The sequence below is a fragment of the Dama dama genome, chromosome X, assembly GCF_033118175.1.
Source record: "Dama dama isolate Ldn47 chromosome X, ASM3311817v1, whole genome shotgun sequence".
Classification (NCBI taxonomy): domain Eukaryota; kingdom Metazoa; phylum Chordata; class Mammalia; order Artiodactyla; family Cervidae; genus Dama; species Dama dama.
Genome location: NC_083714.1, coordinates 136,646,179 through 136,659,467, shown reverse-complemented (window position 1 = coordinate 136,659,467; position 13,289 = coordinate 136,646,179). Strand labels below are relative to the sequence as shown.

The following is a 13,289-nucleotide window of genomic DNA, read 5'->3' as shown; positions in this document are numbered from 1 at the left end:
TGTCCATTACCAACTCCCGGAGTTTGCCCATCAAGTCAGTGATGCCATCCAACCATCTCATCCTCTGTCGTCCCCTTCTCCTCCTGCCCTCAATCTTTCCCTGCATCAGGGTCTTTTCATATGAGTCAGCTCTTTGCATCAGGTGGCCAAAGTGTTGGAGTCTCAGCTTCAACATCAGTCCTTCCATTGAACACCCAGGACTGATCTCCTTTAGGATGGACTGGTTGGATCTCCTTGCAGTCCAAGGGACTCTCAAGAGTCTTCTCCAACACCACAGTTCAAAAGCATCAATTCTTCAGTGCTCAGCTTTCTTTATAGTCCAACTCTCACATCCATACATGACTACTATTGTACTCACTTATCATCTGTTTAAAAGGAAAGGGCCAAATATACAGATGGCTGTCAAATCTGGAACTGGAGATATTTGAAACACAGGAATGCATGCTTGAAGTTCATTTTATTTTTGGCTGTGCTGCATGTTTTGTGGGATCTTAGTTCCCTGACTAGGGATTGAACCCAGGTCCCTGGCAGTGAAAGCTTTGAGTCCTAACCACTGGAACACCAGGGAAGTCCTCATGCTTGGAGTTTAAATAGAACTTGGTACCAGCAGCCCTGTGAGGGATGACTCCATGCAGGTGTTTGTTGTGAATGGAGCTATAGCTGATTCAGGTCTTGAGAAGTTTGCTCAGCAGTACATCTTTTTTAGAAGACAGCAGAGCTGTACCATGTACTTATTTCCATCAAGAAGTAAAGATTACAATTTCAAGTGTATGTGTCTTTAGCCATGTTTCTTAGGTTACTGAATTGCTTTTTTTGTAAACAGGCTTATTGAGATATAATTCACATACCACATTCAGCTAAGGTATACAATTCAATGGTTTTGAGTATATTGACAGTTGTGCAACTGTCACTATAGTCTAATTTTAGAACATCTTCATCACTCCAGAAAGAAAACCTGTACCCATTAGCAGTCGTCAACTCTTCTCCTCTTGCCCCAGCCTCTAGTAATCACTAAGCTATTTTCTGTCTCTGGAATTTGCCTATTCTGGACATTTCATATAAATAGAAACATATAACATGTGGTCTTTTGTGACAGGCTTCTTTCATTTAGTATAATGTTTGTTCTTTGATCTTCCATTTTTATTGAGATATAGTTGATGTATTTGTTGTCGTTGTTGTTATTTAGTCTCTAAGTCATGTCCAGCTCTTTGTGACCCTGTGGACTGCAGCATGCCAGGCTCTTCTGTCCTCCACTGTCTCCCAGAGTTTGCTCAGATTCATGTCCATTGAGTTGGTGATGCTATCTAACCATCTCATCTTCTGCCACCCTCTTCTCCTTTTGCCTTCAATCTTTCCCAGCATCAGGGTCTTTATTCTAATGAGTCAGCTCTTCACATCAGGTGGCCAAAGTATTGGAGCTTCAGCATCAGTCCTTCCAATGAATACTCAGGGTTGATTTCCTTTAGGAGTGACTGGTTGGGTATCCTTGCTGTCCAAGGGACTCTTAAGAGTCTTCTCCAGCACCACAATTCGAAAACATCAATTCTTTAGCACTCAGCCTTCTTTATGGTCCAACTCTCATATCCGTCCATGGCTACTGGAAAAAGCATAGCTTTGACTATATGGACCTTTGTCAGCAAAGTGATGTCTCTGGTTTTTAATATGCTCTCTAGGTTTCTCATGGCTTGCCTTCCAAGGAACAAGCATCTTTGAATTTCATTGCTGTAGTCCAAGTCCATGGTGATTTTGGAGCCCAAGAAAATAAAATCTGTCACTGCTTCCATAGTTGATGTATACAGCTGGATAAGTTTAAGGTCTATAGCCAAATGATTTGACTATGCACATTTTGAAATGATCATCACAATAACTTTAGTGAACATCCATCATCTCACATAGAGACACCATTAAAGAATTAGGAAAGAATATTTTTTTTCTTGTGATAAGATCACTTTTTATAATATTTTAAAGTTCATTCGCAGTGTAACATGTATCAGTGCTTTATTCCTTTTCATTGCTGAATAATATTCCATTGTATGGATAGAACACATTTTGTTTCTCCATTTTTTAGCTGATGGAAATTTGGGTTGCTTCCACTTTTGGGCTGTTAGGAAAAATGCTGCTATGAATATCCATGTACAAGTTTTTGTGTGCACACATGTTTTCACTTCTCTTGGGTATAAACTGAGGAGTAAATTAATTGGATCACATTATACCTTGTGTTATACTTTTTGAGGAACTAGCAAACTACTTTCCAAAGCAGCTATACCATTTTACATTCCTCTACCAGCGATGTATGAGGGGTCCAATTTCCCCATATCCTTGTTAACTTTGTTTATTATCTCTCTTTGATTTTAGCCATCCTAGTGGGAATAAAGAAGTATCTCACTGTGGTTTTTATTTGAATTTCCTAATGACTACTGATATTAAGCATCTTTTTTGTGTGCTTATTAGCCATTTGTATGTCTTCTTTGGTGAAATATCTATTCTTATCTCTTGTCCATTTATAAACTGGGTTGTTTGAGTTTTAAGTGTTCTTTATATAGTCTAGATGTAAGTTTCTTATTAAATACATAATTTGCAAGTATTTTTCTTTGTTTTTCTCCTCTTTTTTGATAGTATCCTTTGTAGCACAAATGTTTTTTATTTTGGTGAAGTAGAATTTATCTAATTTTTTTCTTTTTTTACCTGTGCTTTTGGTGTCATGTCTAAGAAACCATTGCCTAATACAAAATCTTGAAGATTTATTCCTATGTTTTCTTCTAAGGGCTTTATAGTTTTAGGTCTTACATTTAGGTTTGTGATCCATTTTAAGTTAATTTTTATAGAGATTGTGAAGAAGAGGTTCAACGTCATTCTTTTGTATATGGATATCAAGTTGTCTCAGCATCATTTATTGAATAGACAATTTCTCCCCTACTCAGTTGTTTTGTACCCTTGTTGAAAATCAGTTGACCACAAATGTAAGGGTTTATTTATGGATTCTCAATTCAGTTCCATTGATTTATATGTCTGTCATTATGTGAGTACTATACTGTCTTGATTCCTGTGAGTTTTTGCTCTGTTGTTCTTTTTCAAGAATATTTTTGCTATTTTGGGTCCCTTGCATTTTTATATGAAATTTAGGGCCAGCTGGTCAAATTCTGCAAAAAATAAATAAATAAAAGGATTGCTTCAATTTCTGTTGATGAATTTTGGGAGTATCACCATTTTAACAGTATTAAGTCTTTTGACCCATGAACACAGAATGTATTTCCATTTATTTAGATTTTTTAAATTCCTTTAAGTGGTATTCTTTTGGATTTCTTTTTATCTGTTTTTTTCTACTCTTAAATTATTTTGTTTTGTTAAGGATCTGGTTTATAATCCAGTTGGGACAAGAAAATGAAAGAAGGGCACGGTTGAGATACATTTGGCTGAGATACATTCTGTGTTCTAAGTTAGATCTGGAGGCTTCATTGTGATGCCAAGAATGACTTGTCTGAGCATTCTTAAACCCTAGGTCAGATTACCACCAGGCAGTATTGTAACTCCGTTCTTTGAAATAGTTTGAAAACAGAAGTATTGCTTATCTCTCTTGGGCTGTTCTGATTCTGAGAGGTAAACCAATTAACCTTTAGGAGCACCAGATAACTCCAGGAATTTATCCTACTTTAAGTTTTAAAATTTATCTTTATTTGATTCTTTGAATATATTTAAAATAAAAAGAATGCCAAAAGGCTTATAGTGACAAGTCTTCCTCTTATCCCTATCCCCATGTACCCAATCACCCTTCAGTTTTTATATAGCTTTCTATAATTTGTTTATATATATACCAAATATGAATATATTATCCTTTAATCTTATCAGAGGACAGAGTCTATTAAGACAGAGTCCATTAATTAAGCGTTTATAAGAAATTATAGTAAGTAGGTTTTACACAGATTTTTAAACTAATCAGCATGTGATCAATTTGGGTGTTCATCTTAGTATAAGTGGAAACATCTCCCTTAAATGAGAAAGTTTTCTTCTGCACACCAGTAAAATTCTCTTATTTCATGACAGGGAGGCTATTTGAATCAGGTTTGAGCACCCTCTGCATAAGCGATTCTGGCAAATACCCACATGATGGGACTACTTGTCAGAACCTCTTGCTGCTTGTGAGAAAATAGCTAGAGCATAGGTTTGTTCTAGACTGAAGTTATGGGCAAATGCTCTATGACTCTGGCTGAATCCCATACCAGATTCAGATACAATGTATGTTCTATATGTAGACCTCAGCCTAAATCATTATATTTTTCCTCTGTGTATATAAAATTTTTCAATGCAAATTAACTTATACCTCAATAGAAACCTAAAAAAAAATATTAAATGTCAAGGTTTATGGAAGACAGAAATATTGGCAAAATATACAGCTTTTAAAAACATTTTCATCATATATGCACGTCACTTCATTTTCATTCCAACCCATATTACTAATTTTCTTTTCTTTTCCAAGAAGCTGTCTATTAAAGACATGGCCGACTTTCCTGTCCCTACCCAAGATGTGACTGGTGATGACAAACAAGGTATGTAAAGAATGAGTTTTCTTCCTTTAGGAACATTTTTTGTGTATTTTTTTATCTACTTCTCTTGGAACGGCTGGTTTCTAGAGTGTATAAGGACTGTTCTCAGTATATGAACACATTTGGATGGATTAAGTTGTTCAGTTGTTGTCACCGAACTATAGTTCATAAAGCAGTAATAAGCTTGAGTGTCTAAAGCACTTCAGTTACGACCCTGTACTTACAGCTGATCCTCAGGCTACTCTGACACCTTATATTGGAATCTGGCCGTACTGATTAGGAAATGACTGGAAGCTGAATGGTTTGAGAACATAACATCTTGTGTTGGCAGGTGTGATCCCAGAATATCAATATAAATGTACATTTGCATACAGATCTAACCGTCGAGGAAGTTACCTTCTGGAGAGAGAGTTTCTGTCCCTGGGCTTTATTCTCTGTGACTTTGTGGGTGTTGGGCTGTGACGTGGAGCCCAGCAACAATTTCCTTATCTTAGTGGGTGGGTGAGAGCACTGCAGCACAGTGTTGCTTGTTACAGCTAGCATCAAGCACAGGGATGACTTGGCTTGGCACTGTCTAGAAGAGAAGGAAGAACACCCTACTTCCTCCCATGCTTCTATTATAATGCTTTATAATCGATTGAGTCCTTCCTTATGCACTGCATTATTCAGTCCTCACAAAATTGAATGAAGGCTGATATATTTTATCGCCTAAAATATATAGATGCATAAACTCAAGTTCAGGCAGTATGAATCATTTACTCAGTAAGAAAAAGAGCAGCGGTAAGAACCAAGATTTTCTAATTCTCAAGCCAGTATCCCTTCTATTGGACTGTAGCCCACCAGGCTCCTCTGTCCATGGGATTTCCTAGGCAGGAATACTGGAGTGAGTTGCCATTTCCTTCTCCAGGGGATCTTCCTGACTCAGGGATCAAATCCAGGTCTCCTGCATTGTAGGCGGATTCTTCACTGAGCCAACAGGGAAACAATTACAATAATTGCATGCTCTCTATTTCAGTGTTTGAGCAGGAGGGGCAGGCAGACCTGGACATTATCTATAGCAGCAAGTACTTTGATAACTCTCTTTACTAGTGGAACTTAGCCATAAATGCACATTGGAATAACCTGGCAAGCTCTAAAAATCCTGAAGCCTGGCTGTCACTCCCAGAGAGATCCTGATGTCTTTGCTTGGGAAAAAATGGGGAATTTTGATATTTCCTGGTAATACTCTCCCAAGCCACTGGTGGCACTCTCTCTGGAACATTGAAAATATGTCTTTATTCTCTGTAGGAATAGAGTCCATTATCATACCCTAGGAGGCTTTTATTGTTTTAGTAAGTGCTATAGCAACTTATAGGTATATAGAACACTGTTTTCATTAAGTGATAACTTGGAATTCTTTGTTTTAATGTGACATGCTTTAGATATAATTTTTTTTCTTTTCTCTCTCTTGTTCTTTAAAAAACAAAACACTGCTAGCTTTGAAGAGTGCTACTGATGAAGACTTACCAAAGGACATGTCTGAGGATTCAGGTAGGAGAAAACCAATTTAATATATTTTAAATGTAATTATTTCTTAAAAAAATAAAACAGCCCTGTAGTTTCAATGAGAAGACTGGCACATTTGTGATTTTATACACACACACACACACACACACATATTTCTTTCCAAATATTTGCTGTGTGTTTTATACTAAGGAAACCTTTTGGTTTCTTTTTTACTCCTTCGCTCTTCTTAGGTGTGAGAAGAGGGTGGTTTCTTTGTAAGTTCTAAATATAGTTTTCACTGAAAGGATCTCTCAGTTTGAATTGAGAGTCCCATTGTCACTAAGTGTAAAGTTGAGAAGACTTTAATTTGGGAAGATTTCAATAAGCCATTGTGATTTCTCTGTAGAGTAAGGAGCTGATGGAGTGGATCAACGGGAGGCTCATAGGTGAAGCTTTCCATTTCCAAAATAAAAATCTCAAATATTTTCATTATACTTCACCACCAGGAAAGCAGGTAAATGTGCTTATACACGGAGTAGATTCCATGGAGAAAAATAAAAGTTGCGTTTGCCCAGGTTTTTGGAGAGTCAGGACTGTGAACCATGGAGATGACTGGGCCTGTGTCCTTAGCTTTCTCGATGGAGCTGTCATTGAACCAAGATGAACCTAGTTTAGAACATACTGGCTAGGGATGTTTGTAGCTCTGGTTATAGGGGCATGAAAGAAGTTGCTCCTTTCTCATTTATTGTTTTCTCTTTCTATATTTAATAATCAAATCATTTTTGTTTCAGTTAGCTAGCTATCATCCAGGCTTTATTTGTTAAAGTTAGAACAAAGGAATCAATATTTATCAAGGCTTAGTAGTATATTTCCCAAACACCAAGTTCATTTAAGGTTTAAAAGAGAGAGGGGTAGAGATAGAGAAAGGAATGGGGAGTGAGGGAGAGAGGAAGAGGGAGATGGAGGAAGAGAGAATGAATATGAATGAGAATATATGATTGATTACAGTGATGAGGCCTAGGAATCTGTATTTTCAGACAACCCCCCCGGGGGATTCTAGTGTTCAGCCTATTTGGGGAACCACTACCTCTCAAAAGCAATGTTAAGAAATAGGAAGTTAAGACTGTAAATTAACTGTGACTCCAAAAATGGTAGGAATTTTCAAGTTGTGTTTTGGTTTTTGGAACTGATTCAAGTTCCTTCATCATGGGGGAAACGCTCTATTTGTATAGCACAATCACCTGACATAGGTTCCTTCAAACTCTAATTTTTGGAAATGAAGTGGATATGTCCCAGTTTTTGTAAACTTCTTGTTATGGTATTAATAAATGCTATTTAAATTTGGAGAGTTAAATTGTGCTTCTCCAACAATCTTTTTGGCTTATAACTCTTCCTGTTTATTTCCATGAGCATTCCGTGTTCTCTGGGGCAGGAGTTTTGGATGTCATTTTCAACATTTCTTCATTGAATAGGGCATGACATCCATCACCAGCCAGAGCCTATCAGGATATTATGTGCCACAGTATATATCTGAATTTGTTTCACATTCTGCCTGGGAGCATGCTGTGTGGTTTCTGATTTGTTCTTTGCTACTCTTTCTGGAGTGGCTATGAGGGAATACCTCATCTGAAAGCTTATTTAATACCCAGGGAACGTTTGGATTCTTAGTGAAAGACAGGAGTATCAAGGTGGTAGTTTCTAATTCTGGAGGCTTTCCATACCATGTTAGCAGTTCACCTTGGTTGAGTTGCTGTCTTTTGGAGAATTAAACTTTAGGCTTGCCTTCCTGTCCTGTTTCTGTTTCCTGGAAGGGTGACGTGCCTGGGGTGTTTTAAGAAATTCTCATTCTTCTTCTCTCTGCCCAGATCAGTGAGAAGCTATGATTTGCCCGTGGTCTTCTGCTTGGATTCTGACACAGCCTGCCCTCACCATTTTTTCAGGTGTTCACATGCTCCAAATGCTGAGTCCGATTTTCAGGGGCTTGGAAGCCGATGGAAGACTTAACTAGAATTGTGTTCTCCAGCTTTTTCTGATCTGGAGCCTGTTGGGACTCACCAGCCCTGCCTGGGATCTCATTTCCCACTTCCGCCCTTCCTTCCGCAGAGGGTGGTGATAACCATGATAATAGTAATGGCAGTGAAGAGAATGTTGTGGCTTATAGATGGGATGGGACTGTATCATCAGGGAGTGGGGTATTCCTTGGTATGTAATTTTTCTCTTAGGCTCTTACCCTTATAATTGCTGAGTGTGTGTATAGTAGTAGAATCTGATGGATTTCTTAGCTAATGTCACATTCCAGCCTAATTCACCAGGCCACTCTGCACCACGGCCATCTTTTTCTGTGTGTCTCCACATCATGCCAAGGGTGTTGGACCTGCTTGTCCTCACACTGTAGCCTTCAGCCTGCTGTTGGTGTTTCTTGCAGTTGCCACCCTGATGGTCTTAAGCAGCAGAGCATTTCTCTCCTTCCATTCCCTGCACCCACCTGTATCTCCTTTGCTGTCTTAGAAGAAACTAAATTTTGAAACCAAATTTCTAAGCTTAAAAAATTAAGGGCACTGTACAAGAGTAATATTTTGCAATTCTAGAACACATTTAGTTTTTAAAGTGCTTTCACCTTCTTATCTCTCCGTGTGAGAAAGGGGCTTCATTTTTATTCTCTTCATTCTGTAGGTGAGGAGACTGAGGTTCAGAGAAATCACAGCTAGTGAATGTTGCAGCCAGGAGGAGTTGGCCTAGTCTCTAACCCTCTGCCACCCCCCTCACCCCATTTGTCTGTCTGTCTATCACCAACAGGATTCCTGCTCCTTCCACACCCATCCACACCCCAACATAAAGACAGATAGTGGCAGTGAACAAAGGAATTAACAAGTTACCATGGTCTGGTTTGGGGAATAGTCTTTTAACATGACCTAGACTTCGCTGACGGAGAAGGCAGTGGCAACCCACTCCAGTACTCTTGCCTGGCAAATCCCATGGATGGAGGAGCCTGGTAGGCTGCAGTCCATGGGGTCGCTAAGAGTCAGACACGACTGAAGCGACTTAGCAGCAGCAGCAGCAGCAGACTTCTCTGACTCACACATTTCTGGGAAGCAGTGGGGCCAGAGCCAGCCATGGTGAATGGAGTCCCACTGTTGGCTCAGCTCCCGGGCAGCTTGCTGGGCTGGAGGAGAGGCTCTCTTGGGCCACTATCCTTTGCCGCCCAGGGGCCTGGAGAAGGAGGGGTGGTTGTCTGTCCTCGGGCAGGTGCCACTGTGGGTGCACGAGACCCAGCAAGGCAGGTTCACACTGCTCGGCCTCCCATGCTTCTTGGGGCCCTGTCAGCCTTCCGGTGGTTTATAGTCCCAAGGTGGCTGTGTCCTCACTCCGAGAAGCCAGGGTGCTGTGCTTGGCAGGAACGCATGTCTTCCGCAGCTGACCACGCGAAGGGAACGTTGTTCCTGGTTTGCTTCGTGCTGTGGCAGCATCTCAGTTCCCCATTTCTGCCCTGCTTAGCTAACCTAAGGACTTTAAGGGCTCCCTGGGAGCTCAGTGCTAAAGAATCTGCCTGCAAATTGACGTGGGTTCAATATCTGGATTGGGAAGATCTCCTGGGGAAGGAAATGGCTACCCACTCCAGTATTCTTGCCTGGAGAATCCCATAGACAAAGGAGCCTGGTGGGCTACAGTCCATGGGGTTGCAAAGAGTCGGACATGACTGAGCGACTAACACTTTCACTTAATGATCGTCAGAAATCCAGCATGCTTCCCACCAAGGAAGGTTTTTATCTTTGGAGTAATGTAAAAGAGGATGACATCATGCAATGAAACATTTTCTTTCTCATTATTCCCAACAACTTATGATGGGAAAGTAGGCTTCATGTGTGTTGGTAGTGAGCAAGCTAGTTTATGATTTAAATTGGGGAAGGAAAAGTTGTCTGGTTGACAAAATATATTCCATAATACTCTCTGTATAATTTGAAACACAAAAATATTTTCTTATGGGAAAAACTGCATAGTTCATTTCAGCTTAATTGTGGGAGCTTTGATTTCTTGTGGTCATGCTGTCCTGGTGGTGTATTTTAAGAAAACCTTAAAAATATGTAGCCTGATAGATTTCTTCCTAGCCTTCAGGGAAGACTGGTTCAAAATCTGTTATTATTTAATACTTGACTATCATGATAGACCAAGAAACCCTCAAGTCTGAACCCATCATTGTATAAATAGATAACCTCTTGAGGGAGTTGTCTTTTTAGACTGGAATTTCTTCATTAGCCAGCTTCGATTTAAAAATGGCTTTGTGGCTAGTGCTCTGATGAAAGGAAAAATATGTTGCTTTTTCTTTCCTGTGAATTGTGCCTTTAGCTTTAGAAATAAAATTATGGAATCACAAACATGTGGAAGTGGTCAGGTTTTCCACAGGGATATTTGTACCTCACGTTTACTGTTGATGTGTTCTGTACTAGCCCAGGTGCTGCTTATAAACCTGTTTAACTGCAGACATGAAACCCAAGCAAACAGCAAATAATCTTTGTTTCAGCCACTCCTAAGGATTCCAACAGTCTCAAAGCAAGACCAAGATCCAGGTAGTGTTTGTTTAACTTTCTGCTTTAATGCCCTTTGTGCCCTCTCCCTGACTAGAAGTAAATCTCCCAACAAAAACCTAACCCGCGATCCCCTCTTCCCTTCAGTTTGACACTTAGGCTGTAGGTGAGTTCACTGTCTCTAGGGGCCTGACTGGAGCCCGCAGTGCTGCTGGGGAGGCTCTTAGTTTCTGTGTTTACTGGTGCTGGAAGAGGGGCTGCAGCTCTTTGGCAAGCTGACATGAAGAAGGGGGCCATGTGACATGGCCCAGTTGCTGCAGGATGATAACGAATAGTGGGAAAGTACCTTTGGAAAGAGGGAAATATGGCTAAAAGGTAACTAACACTGAAATGTCCTGTCATGACAAGGTGAACACCAAAAAATAAGAAGTCTGAGTATAAAATCTAGAGTAGGGAATGAAAATGCTCTGGCGATTTCAGTGAGCTCAAAACTGCAGGTAAGCAGTGTTTGTGGATTGTTTCATCCTGTTAGAGTCTCTTCTCAGCTTCATATTTGCTGAGTCGGGAGAGGTTAGAAGCAAAGGGAGAGTCATCAGATAGTAGATAGGAGGAGTGAAGAGGAATACAGAGATGCTGATAGAACTCCTAGAACCTCAAGGAGGGGACATGGTGTTGAGATTATTGTTCACCAGTAGACTGCAGTGGGAGATGGGATGCTGCTTGTGTGTTTTCCAAGTTTTGCTTTGGCTCTCAATGACTTTTTCCCCTCCTTTGGCTACTAGATGTGTTCCTGAGAAGGTGAATTTAAATATGATCGTATTTTGTATGCTTGAAATACTGCCATTTAAGGAATTCTGGTCTCCTTGTAAGTCAAAGAATTACACCTTAGTTTATCTTTAATATCTGGATTTTCCAAGTTAGAGTTTTGCTTCCTTGTTTATAGAAGGTACAGATACCTGTGTTCATATTTGTTAAAGCAAATGTGTACAAGTAATAGATACATTTAACAAATATGAACATATGTTCATATTTGTTAAAATAACAGATACAGTAATTTTTGGTAGAAAAAAAGGGTATAGTCCCTGTTTCTCTCTATGGCCACCACATCTACTCATCCTGTTTTTAAAGGATGAAGGGATCTTTTACAAATTACTCTGTACTGGCTCTAGGATGTAGGAGTAGTAACATTTGTCTGCCTTCATAGTAGACAAATACTTCTCTGAATGGCAGAAATCGACCCTCATAGTTTTTTTTATTCTGCTAGCTTCCTCTGTGTCTCTCAAAGCAAGTGAAATGACAAAATCTCAATCACACATTCTATTATTAATATTTTGCCTAAATTTTATATATGATTCTTTCAGGGATTGTCCTCTTGGTTTAATTTGGATGTTGTTATTTTCACTACACCCAGTGGGGTCTTTACTGAGACCGTGAGAATCAAATTATTTGAACCCTCCTTTTTAGAATAACAAAACTTTTTAGAAATGTAAGGGGAAGGGAAATCACCCTTCTAATACTGCTACATTCATTATTTTGTTGAGTCCCTGCACATTCATATTTTAATTGGCTGCATTCATAGTTTTATAGTATCACTTATTGAATATTCATTTACCTCTCTGTATAAAAATATAAATACACAGGTTATATATGGAAGTTAAATGAAATAAGATATGTAGTATGAGATTGTGTGCTCAAGTATATGTATATGTGTGTATATATACCTGCACACAATTTATACATACCACATTATTTTGTCTTTCTTGAGTGAAAAATGTCACTAGAGCTATATCTGGCATTGAAAGTTCTTTCTAGCTAGGGTCCCTAATTTCCTTTTTTAATCAGGAATTCCCATTTGAAAACTTTGTTGCCCTTTTCTGTGGATTCTCTTTTATTCTGGTTGAAAGGATCAGAGCACGCTTCCTGTTAGTTCTTGCCTGCCTTTGCCTTGTGTGTCTTGCAAGTTGTGTTACAATGATCACTGCAAGAGCATATCACATGTCATTATGGTGGCTTTATTAAAGATTGCAACCTTGCATGATGAGTAAAACTCTGGACTGCATAGAAGCTTTGAGGAAGTTAATCAGGAAAATAAGAACTTGCTATGTCAAAGCTAGCTTTACCAAGAACTGAAGTTTCTTAAAAGTAATGAATAGATCCTAATTTCCTGAGTGCTACTGTAATAGCTAAATATCAAGGCAATTTCCTGAGGCTAATTTGTCTCTAGGACACATCTGACTCAAAGGTCATTTTCTTCTTTGGCATGAAGTTAGCTCAGAAGCCGAATTGAACAGACATAAGATGTATATATGCACTTCTTAGAAAACCATATTGGGAACTCATCGACATAGTCCTCAGCAATAGACTAATGTACTTAGTTGAATTAATTTAGAAAATAAGCAGGACTCTAATAAATAGTTTACCTGCTCCTGTCCAGAGGTTTCTTCCCTGGCTCATAGACAGTGTCAAAGCATTTTAAAAATGGAATTTAGAAACTGAGATTGGAGTTTGAATGAAATGTATGTAAGTTGCTAACTTACCAAGTTTCTTTTTCATTAAATGCCATTAATTGGAATTATAATCTCAGAAATTGCCTAGTTAGCTCCTGCCTTGTTACAGATGGAGCAAGAGAGAAGGTTAAGAGGATGCTTTTGCTTTGAAATTTTCCCCAAACCTGTGTTTCTCATGATAAGACACCCAAGGCCCCTCAATCTGATTGATGTGTGTTTTCCTTTCCTTAATT

The 13,289-nt window shown here is 39.1% G+C and overlaps 1 protein-coding gene across 2 annotated transcripts in view; it reads left to right on the top strand.

Annotated features, from left to right (window-relative positions):
- Nucleotides 1–13,289, top strand: part of REPS2 (RALBP1 associated Eps domain containing 2) — a 256,926-nt gene that overhangs the window by 148,563 nt on the left and 95,074 nt on the right. For both annotated transcript variants that reach the window (XM_061136570.1, XM_061136569.1), the window contains exons 10-12: nt 4,475–4,544; nt 6,018–6,071; nt 10,546–10,591. In XM_061136570.1, the coding sequence (XP_060992553.1) occupies nt 4,475–4,544; nt 6,018–6,071; nt 10,546–10,591 (170 nt within the window). The remainder of the gene's footprint in view (nt 1–4,474; nt 4,545–6,017; nt 6,072–10,545; nt 10,592–13,289) is intronic.